This window comes from Solea senegalensis, linkage group LG11, assembly GCF_019176455.1.
Source record: "Solea senegalensis isolate Sse05_10M linkage group LG11, IFAPA_SoseM_1, whole genome shotgun sequence".
In the NCBI taxonomy this organism is placed as follows: Eukaryota; Metazoa; Chordata; class Actinopteri; order Pleuronectiformes; family Soleidae; genus Solea; species Solea senegalensis.
In genome coordinates, this window is record NC_058031.1 from 9,216,609 (window position 1) to 9,237,051 (window position 20,443).

Consider the following 20,443-nt stretch of genomic DNA (forward strand, 5'->3'; position numbering starts at 1 on the left):
CAGATTTTATCATGATGAGAACAGGAAAATAAAGATAAAAAAAAGAGAATTAGTTTTTGTTTTAACATTTCAATGAAGTCACAGACGACGGATAATGAAAAACAGGAGGGCAAGTCTGCGAGGACTTCTGATGTCTCAATATCAGAGGAATAAATCAGGACAGGACAGCGTTACAAAGGGAAAAAGATGTAAAAAATACTCTGTGTGTGTGTGTGTATGTATGTGTGGACCAACTATCTCTGTGAGGACATTATGGCCGGTCCACACAACTTTGACAGGCTTTTTGAGGATTAAGGCCTGGGTTAGGGTTAGAGTAAGGTTTGATTTAGGTTAGAGTTAGGCATTTAGTTGTGATGGTTAAGGTTAAGGTAAGGGGCTAGGGAATGCATTATATCTATGAGGGTCCACACAAAGAATGCTAAACCAGCGTGTGTGTGTGTGTGTGTGTGTGTGTAAGTCCAGGTGCCTTTATCTGCTCACACTTGTGACTCTGTGGCTGCACATTACTGGGATGGATAAAAGCATTTCTTCTGTATACTTACACACAGTTCATAAACACAACACACCTCTTGAATGAGAAGATTTAAGACGGGAGCGCTTTATCTTCATCTATACTCGGTGTGTATCACCAGGCCTTCCTTTTCCTTACTTGATCATCAGGAGTGAAACGTTTTGAAACCGACTTTGTGTAAGCGCTGACAGTCTCTCCCAGAGGAGAAGAGCGATGTAAGGCCGTGTCTCCATAAAATACCGCTTCCGATTCGGTCGACAACGCGGTATAAAAAAAGCATTAAAGGCCTTAAATCTCTTGCACTTTAAACATTTAGGCTACAGCTTTGCAGCCGTTTGAACTGCCAATATGAAAAACTACACAGAGCCGCCGCTGCGGCAGGCTGCTGGTCATCTTTGATTCCTGTGTGAGAGAATATTCAAATCATAAATGTAATGGTTAAGAGAATACGTTTCCCCTCTTTAAATGCACATTTCATTCTACATCAGCCATTTACAGCCAGTACGTGTCCCTACATTTTCCTATTTTAATAATTCTTTAAGTCTTTATGACTCGGCTCTCAGAGTGCTAGTGTAGCCTTCACATATTTTCACATTTCTGGTTCGAATGAGCTGCGAGGGAGGAGGGACTTGTGTCTCAACTGGACATAGTTGATTGGACATAGTCTTAAAGTTCTCCAGGAGACGCCACCGTGGTAACAAAAATACAGTCTATGAGAAAATGACCCTGATTCGCACTTGATTTAAAACATCAGTAAACATTTTCCTGAGGATTTAATGGTCTCATTCTTATTTCGTGTCTTCTTCAATAGCAAAATTCAGCACACGAGGGAGTCACCCGTGTGACTGACAGCTGGCATCGTCCAATAGGAGCGCGGTTGCCTCAAAAATGTCTGTTTTCAACATCGACATGGTGCCATTCAAGTCGGGATTCTGACAGCTTTGCAACAGGAGTTCAGATTCTTCACGACCGGCTGCCACGTGACTGACAGTCGCGCCGAATGACGACAAACCTGAAGACAGCCTGCTTCTCACCATGTGTGTGGTATTTACCAAAGAGGACGCTGAGCGGGATGTTTCTGAGGAAGAGGGTGATGATGAGAGTGAGTTCATATCACACAGCACTTGATTGGATGCAGCTTAGTACACGCCCCTATAGTATAAGATCAGCAACAGTCTCAAACCAGATTGGAGCAACCTCTAAAATCCCAAAAGAATATAGGAAAAACAGCTCTTTAAATAATACTAGGTGGGCAAAGGGTGCGTAGCTGACATTTAAAGCAACATATATGCGATTAAAGCACTAAAATGTCTTCCACAAATGAAACACAGAGGTGGCTGATGTAGACATATTGTCATTCTATGACGTGCTGTACAATCCTTCAACATTACTCAAGTATAAATGTCTTTGTTGTGGGGCCGGCGTCGTCTCAGTGTTACTCATTCTTCCCTCCAGTGCTGCTCTGATGATTTGTATCTGTGACCGGGACCTTTGAGCTGCTGTCGCCCTTGGTTCCAGGCTGAAGACTTGGGCGACTGCAGCTCTGTTATCTCCACTCTGAGTGAACAGAGGGGGGGAAAAAAAGAAGAGGAAGAAGAAATGGGAACATTGTGAACCAAGAGTCTTATTGGTTCATATCACAATGTGGGAACTCTGCACTGCAAGGGATTATGGGAAGTTGGGACATTTTACCGTTTCTTCTTCAACTCTTTATCTGTTTGCCTTTCCTTAACCTCCTGTCCTTTGTCTCTTTCACTCCCATGTTCAATCTTCTCTCCAATTTCTCCCCGTCCTCACCTCCTCTCCATTCTTTTCTTCTTATAAGTTTCTTTCCTACATCTATTTCTCTCACCTCCTCATTCTTATCGTCATCCTTCGCTACCCATCTTAGCTGCTGTCCTCACAGGAGGACGCAGAGAGCGAGGACTCTGTGTTGTCAGCACTGCTTTTATTGTAAGGAGAGAGAAGAATAAAGGCAACATACTGTGGAGACCTTTGTTTCTCCTTCAATGTGTTAGCTCCCAGTGAGGCTTGGTTCTTTTAACAGCTGCTGCAGTGAGGACCTCTGCTTATTACCTGCCTGTTCTGATGCTGTGACACAGTCAACTCACAAAAGCAGCAGGTGTTTCTCACTCAACACAATCCGGTGACACTTGAATTGTGCACAAAGTACAGTGTTTTTATGACAAAGGATGTCCGAGAATTAGGAAAAGTCCACAGAACAACCACACATTATGGTCTTTACCCTGCACACAAGGGATGGATAAATACAATATTCAGCATAAGTATCAGTCCAATAACATTTCAAAAATCATTGCAAGGGCTATGAAATGTCCAGTTAACCTCTGCATGTTTTTGGAAAAGGAGAATAAGTCAGAATATACCTGGAAAGACAAACCATCGTTGGTTCACGGCAGTATTTAGCTCACTCTGCGGATCATTAACAGACTCTGCAGCAGGAGTATTGTGTTTTACAGTCAGTAGTGATTTCCATTCCGCACTTAGAAAGCAGGGATTTATGCGTTATGCTGTTAATTACCATGTTGCTTCATGTTTTGTCGATCATTCCTTTAAATGTTTAGATTGTTTTGCATTGTTTGCAATAAAATACCTGTAACGTGTTCCGTCTCGGTTAATTGTCCCTCTCCCACTTCATTTCTTGCTGTTATGCCCTGAGGTGTGTTCAGGTTTGTTGGACACAACAGATGCTTTTCTTATTGGTTGTTTTCTTTTGCTTTTATTTGTTTGAATTGAAGTAGTGAAACTTAACTCATTGAGCTCCTGCTTGCATCTTAACTGGATTTAGGGGGGCTTATAGGATTGTGTACTTTACTATATTGGCTTCATTCCATGTTGTATGGACTGACCAATGCACCACAACAAACCAAGCCAAACATACAAATAAATAAATAACAGCAGAAGTGAAATATTTATGGAACAGGAGGTACAATAAGAGGTGAGAAAAGCAAGAAAGCTCAACCCCATTTTTCCTTGTATATTGTCCCTGAGGAGTGACAGGGGAAACAAGAGAGAAGGAAACATATGACAAAATGAAGAGGACTGAAGAGGAAAGGTTAAAAAAAAGAAGAAGAAAATAAAAACCTCATGAGGCTAGAGCATTAAAAAACGAGGACAGCGTAAGAGAAAGATGACAAGAGCAGCCATAAAACTGTCCTTTACATCACACGTCTGATGTTTTTGTTGTTACATCAATCGGTTTTACACACACACACACACACACAGTAAAAATGTTCTGAAGGAAACATAATGCTGCCTTAATAGCATTTTCTATCTGGCAGGTGACAGAATGTTCATACTGAATGCATCAGTATAATAAGGTATATTATTCAAGCAGTAAAATACACTGTATTTACTTGAAACCCATTTTCTTTTATTTAAACTGAGGCATTAACACTATGGTTATGTTCAGGAATTATTAGCAGTTGACAGAAAGGATTCTCTTACCCAGAACATTACACATTACCTCTTAAACCTAAAAAAAAAAGTTGGACAAATTTGTGACCGAACCATGATTATCATACAAGAAGCAAATATATTTAATTAACTGGAAAAAAGTTAATTAAGACTACATGTTATGATGCTTTTCAATGGAACCATGTCTTTCTTTATTACTATCACCCCAATTTTAATTATATTTACTTTGTTTTGAAGAGATTTTCTCTTTTGACGTGATGTGGGCGCCAGGGACATATTTTTTTTGTTTTAGTAAAATGTCTTTATGTTGCTTTTCCTGATGACTGTGAAAAACTTGAGCAGTGCATGAGGAGGGCAACTTTGTTTGAAAACAGTTTAAGAGAAAAAATTATCTTACTCACGACCGAGTTGTAAAATAAAATGAAGTCAAATGTTTGCAGTTCTAAGTTTTGGTGTCTTGGGTTGGACATTGTACAAAATGTCCAACAAAATGTGTCCGTCAGTTGCAGATGTCTCCTCGCTCACTCCTGAAAAAAACAAACAAAAAAAAAAAAGGGAACAAAGAAAAGTTGAGGAGGAGGATGAGGTGAAAGAAAAGAGAGACAGATGGATGTGAGGAGGGAGGAGGCATAAACAAGACAGAATGGAAATGTCAAATTTGACGTTATTGTCTGCATGTCATCATTACCAGAAAAACAGCTGATTTGATTGACAGGAGGGGAGTGGTCAACTTGCAGCTCAAGAGTTAAACAATAGAAACTAGAAAGCAGAGTTCATCCTCCACAATCTTTATTGAAATGACAGAAATTCTGTTGATCTGCATCCAAATTGCAATCATAGCTCCGTTCCTGAGCAGTCTGAGCAGGCGGACGCAGAGTGACGCCTGGAAAAGGGTCATTTCAAATGTGGTCGAGTTCATTTCCTAAATATGTCAACAGCTCAGTAGTCAGACCAAAGGCAAGGATTTTAACAACCTGATTCCAAACAAAACACTTCAATATTCAGAAAAGGTTAAACCTACACTTTAAAAACTGGCATTTTAGATCATGTTCAGGTAAATTTAAATAAAAAAAGAATGTCCTTGTTTGACCAGGAACTGACTTTGCTCACTGGGTCACAATACAACTGATATTATGAAGAGAAATAACTGATATTTTCATTATGGTTCAGCAACAAAAGGCAGAGATAATAAAAACAATGTGACTGTATGATGTTATTCATTTAAACACAAGTGTAATAAATAAAAACGTGGCATACCCCTGTATTGACAGAGCTCACTGTCTCTCAGACAAATATACAGTGCCTTCCTCTAAATTCAGATCCAGAAAGAGACTGATTTATCAGGCCTGTTGGTTCAGAACCTCAGATCAGACCTGCTGTGACCTGCTGGTCTCTATAAAAAAGAAACAAGGTGATGAAAATCTTCTTGAGATCATGAAAATTGGTGAAAGAATTTCATGACCATCCATTGTTGCTAAGATACATTAGCCTGAACCATGTCTCTTTGAAGATGTGTCTGAATTTGATTATCGAATAAAAAATGAATAAATCAAAACCTCTCACGATTTCCACCTTAAGTGAAGTATAACAACAGATTCATCGTCTCAGAAAGGTGAATCATTTGTCTGAGAAACTTTCTGCTTCTTTTCCAGTTACTGTAATAATAAGATATTTCAATTTAGATCGCCAGCACTGTACAGCAAGCATGTCGAACGTAGTAAGAAAAGGCTCGGAGACCTTAAACACTCAGAATATGAGCTGCATGCATGAAAGGACTGTAGAGTCGAGAAGATGGTATTACATCAGGTACCTCATGTTTTATTTGTGGGGGGGGAGACATGAGCTCATGTGCTGGAGCACATGATTCACAGTTTGGTTCGGCAAGCAGTGGAGATCTGTTATTTCTCAGTCTACATGGATGTAAAACATGAAGACACAGCAGGCCAGGAGTGATGTACAGTACAGTCAGCCACAAAATGCTATAGAGATGTGGCTCAATGTGATGTTGACCATGGCATCTATATAGAGTACGCATGCCAGTGAACTAGCTGCACAAACACTGCGGTCGCAAGGGAGTGACCAATTAGCTGACTGTCATGGGTCTAACTCCACCCGTACTGTACAGTACCGTTCTACTCCTTAATATCCGCTTTAATTGATCAAATCACTGTGGTGTGAAAGGCACCATTTCACAGAGAATGATCTTGACTGCATTGTCTTTGAGTTTTCTAGACTCTTTTAGCTCTTAATTTGTGATTAATCTGCCAGAAATAAGAAGAGAGCTTTAGCCAGAAACTTGGAGAAACCTAGTGTCCGGCACCAAACAGCAGCAGCAATTACTTCTTAGACATTGGTTTGATTATTAGAATAAATAAAAACTCCGATATGGTGTTTCAGCATTAATCCGAATGGTGATGACATATTAATGAAGTAGAGTAAATAAATAAATTGCTAACATCTTTGCAGCATATATATTTTGACAGTTGAAAAACTAGCATTTCTTACATGTTTAATTTACTGTGTCATTTGAACTTCATGTCAAAAAGTACTGCAAATTGAAATAAAACCAGTGAAGTCCTGCAAAGAAAGACACGGCTACAGTAAATGTAGCATCAAATTTAAAGAACTGGACACAGAGTGAAGCTAACAACTGTGGCGAGTAGGGGGGAGAGAGAGAGAGAGAGAGAGGGAGTAAAAAAAAGATCTCCCAGAGTTTCACGTGAATGATTCCTAAATGGAGCCTCACATTTATGACGGAGGCCCTTAAATTGTCTCTGTATCTTGGACTGGAAAGACAAGAAGGTCCTCACACTGGGAGGATTCTCCCCCCCCACACACACACACACACGTGAAAATCCAGAGAGACAGATCAGAGAGTTTGAGTTCAGAGAGCTTAGAGAGAGAGAAAACTAAAATCCACAACGATACCACTCTTCCCCTGGGCTTTAAACATAAAGTTCACACACTCAATGAGAATGTGTGTATGTGTGTGTGTGTGTGTGTGTGTGTGTGTGTGTGTGTGTGTGTGTGTGTGTGTGTGTACACACTAAAGTGAACATAAACTACTACATTCTGCGCAGGCTTGAGTCCATGTATTGTCTCACATTACACCCTCTAATCCATCCATCACCAGGTATCATTCATTCATCTGCAGTGAAACCATTAGGAGAAAGTGGATGTCAAAGGGGGGTCACAGCATTCAATTATGTATATATAATGGAGCTCAGACTGATCGATCAATGTGATCAATATAAGTGATTAAGTCACTTTAATATACCGCAGGATGGTTTCCATACACCGCACATCGCTGCCTTCTCAAAACGTGTGAGTTGTAAGTTCACATCAACACTTCATTTTAAAGGGAAAAAAAATGACAAGAGGCAAACTGGAAAAGGTCAAGTTCCTCTCGTTAAAATGTCATATGTTTAAGTGATAAAAGACGGCGTAAACAGAGTCATCGAGGAAGGCGGGATTGAAACACTGTCAAAAGAAATATTTGGCAGGTGACTGGATGAATCATCAGTTCATCACATAGAGCTTTCAGACAGTTCTGGAGCCTCATAACCACTGATGATATTAAAGTGTGAGAGTCCTTTTTTCAGGTTTCTTTGCGTCGTAGCAGGTTGTTGCTGTCAGAAGGAACATTATTAATAGTAATTATAGTAAAACAGCAAATCCAGATGCCTCACAAAGTTACATCCAGCCAAAACTCCCTTCCATATATCATGCTAATTTAAATCATGATACAATAAATAACCTCTTTATTATTATTTTACTTGTATAATTCTGACATCACCTTCTCAATACTAGATCAGCAATACCAAAATTGACAATTAGATTGTGACGCAATGAAAAAACAAAACAAAACAAATAAATAATGAACATAACATGAGATTCAGTGTTCATACAGTATTGTGCACGGTCACTGTTGTGCAGCTGCACATGTAAAGAGGAAAATCCCAACAGAATAAATACACACAGGAGTGAGTACTTCCCATCAGTCTGACTTAGATTGGCTTAAACTATAATGGCTTCCATTCACAAACAAGAGTGTTGTAATAGAGTCTGTTTTTCCTCCCCGTCCATTGAATGAAAAATCTAATGTGAACATTAAAAGGAGATACTCTGACTGAGTAGGCAATTTAGAGAAAAGGGCTTTAAAAAAACCTAGTCTCGATCCCTGTGGAGAAACTGGGTCATTACAGAGAGATGGTTCGCTGGAAACGGCTGTCGATGTTGCTGAAGAGGGTAACGAAGAGTTGGCATAGTGTGAATCATTCATCGCAGCTGTCAGTCATTCTTTCCTTGACATGAAAGACATTTGCAAATATTTATGCATCTTTAAAACATAGAGCATAGATCCATATGCATGAGTCCGTCCATTCATCCTTTTAGAAACAAATCAAATTGAGCAATTTTCTTAGGAACAATTTGCTGATTATTGAACTTTTCTGCAAAAGCTCTTCATTCATTCATTCTTTCATTTTCAGTGCCTTGATACACTACATAAAGTAGAAGGGGCGGGGGCAGGACGCCGGTCCATTGCAGGTCGGACAAACATACATAAACAACCATTCACGCTCACTCTGACGCCTACAGCCATTGTACGTACAGTGTCCAATTCAAGTAATCTGCAGGTTTTTGGACTGTGGGAGAAGGACGGTCGGTTTCACCAGCGCCGCCCGCAGCTTCACTGTCCTGTGAATAATTATCTATGTTACAGTTTCAGTACCTGACGATAGATGCAGAAACGAGAATTAGCAGCCAATTATTTCACGATAAATTCATTTAGCAGTGTAGACTGCTGTTTGAGGTTCACTTCATAATTTAGTGCTCGAGCGACACAGTCTATTTATTTAATGGCTTTGGTTTAGGAATTTATGCTGCTTGAAAAACTAAAATTATAAATGAGCTTTGGGACAGAGTGTGCTGGTTTTCATTTTTCATCAGTGAATTCATGATCTGTCGACGGTCACATTCTTCTATGTGTGTGTGTGTGTGTGTAACCACCTGCAGGGCAAATACACCCCTCACACTTTCACTACACATGCATACTGTTGATGTTTGGATAACAGCATTGACTGTAAACAACAGTCAATGACAAAAGAAACTAAACTGAAAAAAAAAGAGCAAGTGACAGAGATGGATCAGATGACGGGGGCAGCTAGCAGGAAAAAGCTAGATCTCACACAAACACACACAGAGGAATTGTGATTGACAGCTCCCTCAAGGGCTGCAGTGAATTATTCAGTAGAGGCTGATGGAGCGACAGACAGGCGAGCGTACAGAGAGACGGAACATCAGTGAGATTCACGGACTGAGGGGAAGAGTGAGACAGTCAGACAAAGAGACAGGCACGCAGGTACAAGGCTGTGGATCATCAAAACTCGTCTCCAGGCAGAGTTTTATTCATAATCAATAACTCCACTGAATTTTACATACACCTATATGCATTTGCCAGGCCAGGACTTTAAATTCTTGAAAAGGTTTGAAATTCACAACGTTCCTTCACCTGCTGCCGACTGTAATGAGGGAGGGAACTTGTAGCTCCGACACACACACACACACAGAGAAGAATAAAAAAGAAACAGAATATAGTGTGTTCCAACTGATTTGTCTTGAAATAAGTCAGACTGACAACAAACAGTTGCATCTAAAATGGGGCCTTTTCTTTGGACCCTGCTGATGCATTTTCATTAACAGACAAAATATCTGCTGTTAATGTGGAAAAGGTCTGTAAAAAACTGCTGTCACAACAGTAACTGATCGGACTTCATTAAAAAAAATAAAAAAGGACAAACTGCACATACTGCAGTTGTTCATTTCTCTGATTAGTTGTTGGTCTGTCCAACTGCCTCCAGAGGCATTCTGGTCTACAGCTGTTGATGAACCCCCTTTGGACACATAATATACTGGTTTGGTGAAGACGATGATGTGTCTCCACTTCATCCCACTGTACACAGTTGAAGCCAAAATACTGTATTTTGGGTGCAGCCATCTTGCTCTGATGAGTTCATTTGGAGAGAGCCACCTGTCCTACAACTGAAACTATAACTACGTAACTATGTAGTGCACTGGTATTTTTCAACGTGAGGTTAGGGGTAAAAAAGACAGGGCTAGACAGTAAGTTACAGACAAGGACAAATGGAGCTCACAGATAACGGTGTTCTCCCCAATACCGATGCAACTCTTGCTATAGTCAGCCACGACACTAACCTCTGATCGCCTCCTCTAGGACTCAGCCTCAGACTCAGCGACACGTTGCGTTCAGGTAACACATATCTTTGTGGGGATGACACACTACCAATCCCACTTTGTTGTTTTGAGTTCTTCCAAACCGGCATTCTTTTATCAATTGTGGCGTTTAATGCGCCTCTGCCTCAATTTCACCCTGGGTGCAATTTATTTTAGCTGAAATGAGCACAACAATTGCACTTGGGTGGGGACCAAAACCAAAGTGTGGGTTTGAACAATCCCTTATTTTCTCCTGCTGTGAGTAAAATCCCCAGACCTTAAACTGTTGCACTGACGTGAAGTGTTCATCAGCACTCCAGAACTTTCAGGGGTTTCTTGTCTGCAAGAGTGAAACATTTCTGCCATGTTTAAACATGTTTAGTTCATTTATAAGGGATAAGGGACACAGTTACAGAGATACCGTGTTTTCAGTATTTAAATCACATCCTGCTGCTGCTTAACAGTAAGAGCCTTGTAGGCAGTTAAAGGGATTTATGGCTTATAGCACTTTTTTGTGAGGAAGCAGCAGGTGCAAGTTACTTTATTGTTCAAACATGAAGCTGCACATCACCAAGGTACATGTCACTCTTTCTGTTCCTCCACTTTTATTGTCTTACATATTCCATGCTAAAGATCACGTTTGGATCCAATCTCAACAGCCAAAAGAACATGCAGGGGAACGTTACAGAAGCCTCTCCAGCCTTGAAAGAGGATAACTTGACAGGGAGCTATAAAATAAAAAAAAAATTAGATCTCAGCACCATTCATCCATCATCTACTGCTTTATCCTCCACATGAGGATCACAGGTCGCTAGAGCCAAATCCAGCTGACATAGGGCGAAGGCTGGGGTGCACAGACATTCACTCTCACACTCACACCTAAGTGTTTAATTAACCTTTGCATGTTTTTGGACAGTGGGAGGAAACTGAAGGACCCGTGGAAAACCCACTCCCACATGGGGAGAACATGACCTCAACCCTTCTCAAAAGAAGAAAGGCCCTTGGTCAGACCACGTCGTGAAACCCGGGTCTTTATGCTCTAAGGCAAGGGAAGATGCAGTTGAAGTAAAAACAGGGTCAAAACAAAAATAATTACTAATTCAGTAACTGAAGTATTGGTGAAATTCAAAAGCAAAACAATAGCATATGACAAATATCTCTACAGACGCACTGGTCTCCCCCAGAATGAATTACATACCTGGGAGCTTTGTCTCCCCAGAACATACCACCAAATTCATGGGAGGCAACCCAAGTCATAACAAATCAAACAAATGCACTGCAATAGCAATAGCACGGTGAATGCTCTCGCCACAAGAAACCAAAATACATATAACATGCCCTCTCAAAAAAGATAAATAAACTCAAAACACAAATCAATAGAGACGGGATTTATGGCTCTTTGAAGGGAGCCAGAGCTTGAGGAGCCGTTCCTTTCAAAGAGCTGTTCAAAAGACTGGCTCACTATTTTGGATCTTTGTATAAAATGTGTCTTAGTGTAAATAAAGCTATTTTGACTTGTTAAACACCGGTTTGTTTGTGGCACAATAAAATACTAAGCAGTCTACCATGAACTTCCATGCAAAACTATACTAAACTAAAAATATACTTTTACAAGTTTCACGTATAACCCTGCAGACGACCCCTGAGCTGCCCTTGGTAACATTAGTGCACATTTTAGTAAACAACATTTAAGACAGAATTGAAAGAATTATTTTTGGTATATGTTACATTTTGCTTTGCCGTTCTTTTCATCTGAAAAAGTGCATCCAAATGCTGCTGCGCTTCCTTTGGCTCATACATAGCTGCAGTCCGTCACTCCTTTTGTGCGCATGCTGTGCGCGTGACAACGATTTAAACGAAAAAGAAAAAGAACAGCTCTCAACTGCGACTCGGTTCCCATCGTTCATGTCAAAGAGCCGCTCAATAGATTTGGTTCGCTCGTGAATGCCACGACTCTACAATTCAGGCCAAGTGGTCGCTGCCATTGCGCAGACCGCACAGGAACAGGAAATACCGACATAAAAGTGCAGTCAGGGTGAGCGCTCTCCTTTACTACAGCAGCTCTGACCAGAATGAAGTTTGTTTGTCACTGTTGGTTCATGTAAGAAATACTTTAAAAAACAACAGCGGTGATGATACATCGGTGAAAAATCTGTCATTTTATCAATACAACAGTTTATATTCTGAAAACACAAGTCCAGGAGTCCAAATTTCGCTCAACAACACCGTGTCAGCGCGTCATGTGATCGGCATCACATCATCAACACCATCATCATCACCGTCTCACCCAGCAGAGACAGAACAGCTGCCAGTTACCACCTCATCGTCTGAGGTGGTGCTCATTATCCTTCCTGAACTAAAATTTCAAACCAACACAATGACGCAGCCGTCATCTCACAGTACCACTTTAAACGAGAAACTCAGATAAAGTGTTTTTTTTTTATTTTAAATATTACGTCATCTTCAAAACACAAAAGATGTGAAAAAGAAGGATTAATTTCAACTAATATCCAAACCAGAGTCACAATTTAATTAAAGAAAGCAGAATTCATTGTTGAAACATACAGTTTAACTCGACTATGTTCATATTCTCAACAATTCCTACCTGAGAGTGCTCCAGTATCTGTCAATGTTCTTTTCCTTGTTGCAGTCTAATATATAAAAGTATAAAATAAAAGTTCCAGTGTCACAAACGTCCAGAACAGAACCTGAATCCCAAGTCTCTCAGCTCTCTGTGCAGCTCTCCCCAGGTGTGTCATATCAGTGAGTAATCAGCCACTAGACTCCTCCCCCTATGTATGATGTAATCACTGACCACTCCCACATGGCACAGAAGACACAATTCTGCACTACAGTCATACACGTACGGTGTGAGTTTGTAATGTACCAGTACATTGATGGACTTACCCTGTTATATTATTATGGGATTTATTTGGGAATTGTTATTTTGAATGTCACATGAGCCGCCTGTCAATACACAATTGAGTTTTCTGTGGAGGACATGATGCGGCACACAGTTTTAAATCCAATCTATAATTAGAATATAATGACAGTCGCCATTGGTGTTACTCATACTAACATAATATACTCTCAAATGTGCCTCAAACAGGCCTATTCTTGACAAAGATTCAAATCTAAGAGAGGACGGAGGATGTTGTTTTTTGTAAGAATAAAAACATATAACTATAAGAATGCCACATGTTTGGTTGGAGCCTCTATAGCTTGTGTGAATGTTTTAAAAAGGGGAGAAACAAGGTTCCAGGTCTGTGAAAGACTTATTAGGTTTTATTAAGTCCACAGAGGAGCACAGATTATAAAGGTAAAGATCTGACGAGTAGACCTGTCACAAGACCTTTCACTGACACCCTCTGTGACGGTCTCTGTGCAACCACCATTTAAAGAGGCTCTGAGAGGCAGGCTCCTTAGTTCAAATGAAAAGTCAGAGCAGTAATCACTGTGAGTGACCTCATTTGAACATGAATAGCACCATGACCCCTGCTTGACCACGCACACACACACACACAGATCTAAATGACTGATCTTATTGAGCTACAGACCACCTGAGCTGAGTGAACATTTGGAACCAGTTCAGTTACTTCTCCCTGGGATTGATTTCTTAGATCTGGCACAGACCCGAAACCAGTTGGATTGTCCTCAAAAACTGCAATGCTGATTGACCGTTTAACTCTATAAGGCAGGACAGAAGCTGAAGCTTTGTCGGTCTCTATACCTGACTGTCTGAAACCAATCTTTAAGAAAAAAAAGAAACCAAACTTCTCTACTTCTCTTACTTTCTTCCAGGACTTGAAGTATCTGCATATCTACATGATGGATATTTGGATGATGTCACAGACTCTACAGAATACATCGCCATACATGGCTTTTACTTTCAGATTTGACAAGGTTGGCAGTAGGTTTTAACGCTACACCTCTTATCTTGATCCATGTTCTTTGTCAGTTGCTTTCTTACAATTTCCCAGAATGCCTTTCAACAATCCCAAGTTAAATATATCTGACCTTGCTGCTTTAGAGCTGTGAATTTTAAATATAGATGGAGAAAATGATATAAACAACCGAGCAAGAGTCTCCAGTCGAGAAAAGGTGTGTTGACCTTGACTCAAACTGTAACCCGCCTTCATACTACATTGCATTCTGGGCCCTGCTGAACTCCCGTGGCTGCAAAAAATGGTCAGTGTGTCTCTGAAGATGGATTTCTCTCCACATGGTTGTTGAACGCCATGGGAAATGAGAGATTGACCTAAACCTGATGTTTTGGGTGAATGAAAAAAACAACAACAACGGTGCTTTCACACAGCTGCTGCTGATTTTAAATCATAAAAGCACATTTTCGAATGAGTTCATGTGGAAAATCCTTTTCTTTTTTTTCTTAGAGGAGGCCACGAGTTAAGTGCTGAATATCAAAAGGTGATTAAGCAGCAGCAGACCGGCGGAGACATGAGATGCAGCTTGTCTACCCTGAAGACTTTGTACTCTGTATGTTTACAGACATTACAGAGGAGACGTGGCTTATTTAAGGTTGTGATGAAGATAGGAAATCAGTGTCGACTGATGGAAGCAAACACTTGACCTTTTGCTACTGAACTGACAGAACAATTACTTTCATTATTAATGTTTGCTGACAAGAAAATGTGTATTTCACAGTGTCTTATTTGTTATTATCATGAGTAATATTGTTGTTGTGGTTTTTATTTTAGATACTTACACTGATCGGTGTGTACTGCACAAAAAGTCTCAGTGCACCACCAATGGCTGTCAAATCATTTTGACTGGTATTTGGATTGGAATAATTTGACGAGTTTAACTCATACAATATATATGTATATCTTGAATAAACAGAAGATATTTATCGACAGGAAATAGCAGGGGGGCCCATGTGTGCATGGGTTTTCTCCTGAATGTGACAGTGAATGGTTGTTTCTATGTGTGGCCCTGCAATGGACTGTCTATGTCAGCTGAGATCAGCACAGCAGCCCCCGCGACCGTCCTGTGGAGGATAAAGTGGTAGAAAATGAATGGATGGAATTCTAGACCTAGCATATGGTGTAATTACAACTAACACCAGCAGGGGGCACATCAAAGCGCTGACGTAATTAGCAAAAGTCAAAATGCCTTGAAAAACGTTTATGTTCAACTTATACCAAGCTTCATTTATGACCTTTATTGTCATTAAGTTGTAAAAACAACATCCAAAATTAGAATGTTTCCTTTTTAAATCCATATCAGTATTGGCATTAAAAATACATATTTTCCAGGCTCTGGTCAGGAAAAATAAAAAGATTTAAAGCATTTCCACTTACGAAAGCTGTGGTGAAAGAAGTTTGTGAATCACAACAGTGTCCACAGTGTAATGTTAGTTAACTATATAAAAAAAGTAATCCAATCTAATGCAGTTACTTGGTTGTGTGATTGAATTAGCTTTTATTTCTTCCAGTAATGATGTTCATGATGACTGACGCCAACCACAAACTGGGCTGTCTGACCTGGATTCTTCACTGTGTGGTTGAGGTGTGAATTATAAAAACAGCGCTTCATACATTTATCCCCCCCCCCGCTCCACAATGATTAGAGCTGAATCCCCATGGGAGGAAAGAAAAATCTAAATAGGGAATTCTCCACTGGATGTGTCTAATAAATCTCAGCTCATAAAATTTAAAACTGGAGTTCAAATCTGAGTCACACTGCATCCTGTCCAAGTCTCCCGTCTGTAACTATCACATTAAAAGCAGCTCGTTCTCATTCTCTCGCTCTCAGCATCTTATTGTTTTTCATTATTGCGGTTCATTACTGAGTCGGCATGTAATTATTCTCATGTGCGAATCCCCACGTGCTCCATTTCAGAATTGGTTGATGCAATGTGAATTTTTATTTTGCTCTCAAAGACACCTGAGCAGGCGATTCAAAGGCAAAAACACTCATGTGTTTCCTGCCGCGGTGTTCAAACTTCCATCTTTGACCTCGACGTGAACCAAGCTGTCAAGTTCACAGGTTGACGGCAGCTCACCGTGTTCATTTCTGTCGGAGGATTAAAAAAAAGTTTGCAGAGTTTTCCCCTTAAAGTTAAAATAACTTCCTCAAAAAAAAAACATGGGCTTCCTGCTGAAGTAGCAGTTTGACTGAAGCTGGAAAAGATTGAACAACATTTTCAATCACACTTTTACAGATTTGTCCAGCAGGCACTGCAGCTCCACGACTGTGTGTGTATTTAAAATATCCGCTGTTGTTTGTGTTTCCTTTACACTTAACAAGTCTGCTCTCTGACACTTCTATAATCTCAGACTTGTCTTGGTCTCAAGGGAAATTTGACTCTGACTTGTTTCGGCTGATAATCTTTGGTCTTGACCAAATCCAGTTTGCTTTTTTTCTATTTTTTTGCGCCACTGGCTGCTCTCTCGTCTCAGACTGTTCTGCTGTCAGTCAAGTGTCAGTTCGCCCAAAATGTCACATTGTAAGTTCAGGTGATGCTGCAATAGATGTGTAGTTGTGTGCAGAAATGTAACTTGTATTAATTTCATAGATTCCCTCCAACGGTGGAAGAAATACTGCAAGTGTGGGCCCTCCATTCAAAGTCCTGAGTAAATGATGGAAGGATTATCTGGAACATGTATTCAAATTATTACACTGTTAACCCTTACAGCGTAGTACAGACGCGCACTTTGCATTGCACACATTTTCTGGACCTTTTATGGTTAAAATAAGCAAGAATGTCCAAACGGACATTTTGAGGCTTAGGTGTAAAGGGTTAAATATACATCGGGGTGGTGTGGGTCTTCTGTGCTGTTCTAGTCTACATATCCCAAAATGACTTAAGATATCCAGCCACTGCATAAGAGTGCACATGCTTAAGAGTGCTGGTGCAAGTCCCAAACCTGAATGAAGGACACTAAGCAAAAAGAGCAGACAAATATAAGCAAATGAGGAGGAAGATGACTTAACTGTACATGAATCTAGAAGTTTAAATATGATTAAGTTAAGATTAGGGTTGTGCGCTCTAAGGAATAAATTGAGATTATTAATTTGTATTGAAAATGAGAAAAAAAAAACAATTTAGTGGAGGAAAGAGAACTATATTTTCCCTTGAGAGCAGTCAGACAAATCCAGGATAAGAGGATGAACCTTTAGTGGACTGTGGTTTCTATCCGTGTTCACATTCTGCCATCTTGTCTAATTACTCTATGGGTTTGATTGATGTGTGAGTTCACATAGACACGAACCGCTGGAGACAATGATGTGCAAACCTGAGGAGGCTATAGATGCTAATCATGCTTCAGAGTGTCTGAGACATAATTAGAGACCTGGGCGGCTGTGAAAACTTCCAAGGTGTCGTCTCACGTGGTGTGAATGTGGCTCTGGAGGAACTTTAATCAAAGCAAACCTTACTTGTACAAAGCATCTACAAAACATGAGGCAGGAGGTTACATATTCACCCACTGGTTTTTTGCTCTGACGCAAAAACCAAACTGAGCATGAAAGAAAAGACGAGAAGAAGAGCTCGACTCACACATCATTCATGACAACATGTCAGGGCCATGACAGACAGAACACACATCAGGGGAGGAGGAGGAGACTGCAGCTCAGGTGTAAGAGCAGCAGACCACCACAAACGCTCCTGGGTTAGTAATTCATAATTTCTACTATCACTGCTACAAACCGAGAGAGAGTGAAGACCCACAAGAATCTCTCACCTCTGGTGGTTTTTCACTGTCACCAATGAATGTGGACGAATCAAGGGCAGCATATGAACACACACACACACATGCAGGGAGCACCTTCGAGTGCACGGCGCACACATTAACCAGCACATTTGCACATTTACACACACACACACATACACACGCATGCACACACACGCAGCCGTCTTGCCCCCACCACCACCACTCCACCACCTCAGCGGTCCTACCTCCAGACTTGCCCCAGCTGCAGAACGTGAAGCACCGTTTGAAAGACCCACATACACACGGTGCAACATTTCCGAGGGTGGCCGACACTCCCCGCTGTGTCAGGTGGGACAGAGGACGTGTAAACCGGCGTAACATTCGCGGCGTTCCCCGTCGCCGCGTTCTCGCCGCGCGGTTGGTCGCTGTCCTTGGTGCTTAAAGTGTTGTCGCCCGCCGCGCCTGCCGCGCCTGCCGCTCCCGCGCTCCCGCCGCCTGCCGCGGCTCCGTCCCCGCCGCTCAGCTCCGAGTAGTCGTACACGAACCACCTGAAACTCAACACCTGCACGACAGCGGAGGGCACCACGACGAAGACGAGCGTCAAGCCGAACCACCAGTAGTCGCCTCTCAGGTAGTAGTCGGCGGCCAGCCACAGGTCGGTCGCGCCGTCGGAGAAAAAGACGAGCAGGGCGCAGAGCACCCAGCAGCAGTCCAGCACTGTGTAGGGTTTCCCGCCGGCGGAGGTGCAACGGGGCCGGGCGGCGGGGATCCCCGGCTCCGAGAGGCTCCTGGGCGTGTTGTCATCTTCCACAGACACCGCTGCTCCATCCGACTTAGCGGCCATGTTGGTTAGGATAGGAGAGAAAGACAGAGAAAGAGGTGGGGAAACGGGAGAGAGAGGGAGAGAGAGTGGGAGGGGGCTGCTGCCTCTGTGCAGGGAGAGAAAGGAGAAAGATTACATCATAACTAGCCTCATCATCAGGCAATTAATTGTGAGGCATCATTACTAACAGCGCTTTTAACACCTTGACACCAGCGCGACGTGTCCGAGACATTCAGCAGACAGACTGACACATGTGTGACCCGCGGGGCTTTTATATGATCTTACTGTTAAATCCATCATTAAATCTATTGTATGCATTATCCCCCTCTTATCTGCAGCAGCTGAGCTCGCGCTGCACATGAACACACCGTTGTTAAACTTACATTGAGGTGCTTTTATTCGCTGGTGGAGCTGATTATCAGTCCCTGACCTCCCACAGTCATCAGAGGATATGATGTGCGTCCTGCACAATGAAGCCGCTGCCTCCAGACTCGATCAGGCTACGTGTTCAAATGTGCTGTGCATTAACCCAAAGTCACAAGAGAATCTGCACCCAGTCGCCTTTAAATGATGAGCTCACTGTGGGTGTTTCGTATTCTTCTTTTCTTTTATCAGTAAATAATGTTTGTGGAGTTGTGTCGTGCTTCACATTCAGACAGGTGTATGAATTCATATGCAGCTCGTTAATAAAACAATCTGCTGTCTCACTGGACACATCAGCACAAGGTTACACGTTGGAATGTAGTACAGAACACCTTAAAAGGTAACACACCACTGTTTTTTCAGCATTAATATTTTCTTTCATCAGAGGCAGAAGCTGTTGGCACTGATGAAGACCACAGGTCGAGATAGTGGGATTATTCCTCCTCATGTGGATCAGTGTCTTCAAAACCCACGTCATCAATGCAAAGAGCATTTTTGCTGCCATTTATAATTCCAACAATACAAAAATGATAAATTCCTGCATTGATCCGTGCTGTGGAGGATTTGGACAGAGAGGTGTGAGCTGGACGGAGACATCAAAGTCTTTATTGGCAGTCCAACCTTTACTTAGTCAAACTATTAAACCACGGTAAACATGGTATTGTGGGAATATGCTGCAAGGTCGATGCTGCGTTTTCACTGAGAAACACACGGACATCTGCCTCTGTGCTGTACTTTCAGGTGAATGTCTTACACCTTTGGTTTTCTGAGGACACATGGTTAAATTGTTAGACTCAAACATGACAATGTCCATCTAATGTATCTCCACCAACCCTGAAATATGGATCATTCTGCAGATCATTCTGCAGATCTGCACAACATGTTACCTCTTCATATATTTTTAGAACTCTCTTCTTCTTTCAACTTCTCCCTTCAGGGGACACCAGAGCGGATCATCTGCCTCCATCTTGCCCTATCCCCTGTGTCCTCTTCTGTTACGCCGACTGTCCTCATGTCTTCCTCTTTTCCTCCTGCCCGGCAGCTCCATCTTCGACATCTTTTGCTCACTATAATCACTATCTCTCCTCTGCACGAGACCAAACCATCTCCACCTTGACTCTCTTACTTTATTTACAAACCTTTCAGCTGTCCCTCGTATATGAATATTGAAAGTCATGCAGACAGAGGGCGCTGTTCTTAGTGGAGGTAATTGTTGTAATTCAACTTTGTCAGATGGGATTGGCACCAGCGCCCCCTGTGACACTCATGTGGAAGATAAAGGGCGAGAAGATGAATGAATTAAAGGAATACTTCACCGATTTGCAAACTTTGTATTACTAGAAT

General features: G+C 41.5%; 1 protein-coding gene across 1 annotated transcript in view; it reads right to left on the reverse strand.

The window, feature by feature from the left end:
• xkr7 (XK, Kell blood group complex subunit-related family, member 7) overlaps positions 1-18,740 on the reverse strand; it is a 53,364-nt gene extending 34,624 nt beyond the window's left edge. The window contains exon 1 of the mRNA XM_044039205.1: positions 18,099-18,740. Within this exon, the coding sequence (XP_043895140.1) occupies positions 18,099-18,697 (599 nt within the window). The 5' untranslated portion in view covers positions 18,698-18,740. The remainder of the gene's footprint in view (positions 1-18,098) is intronic.
• Positions 18,741-20,443: the final 1,703 nt, after the last annotated feature.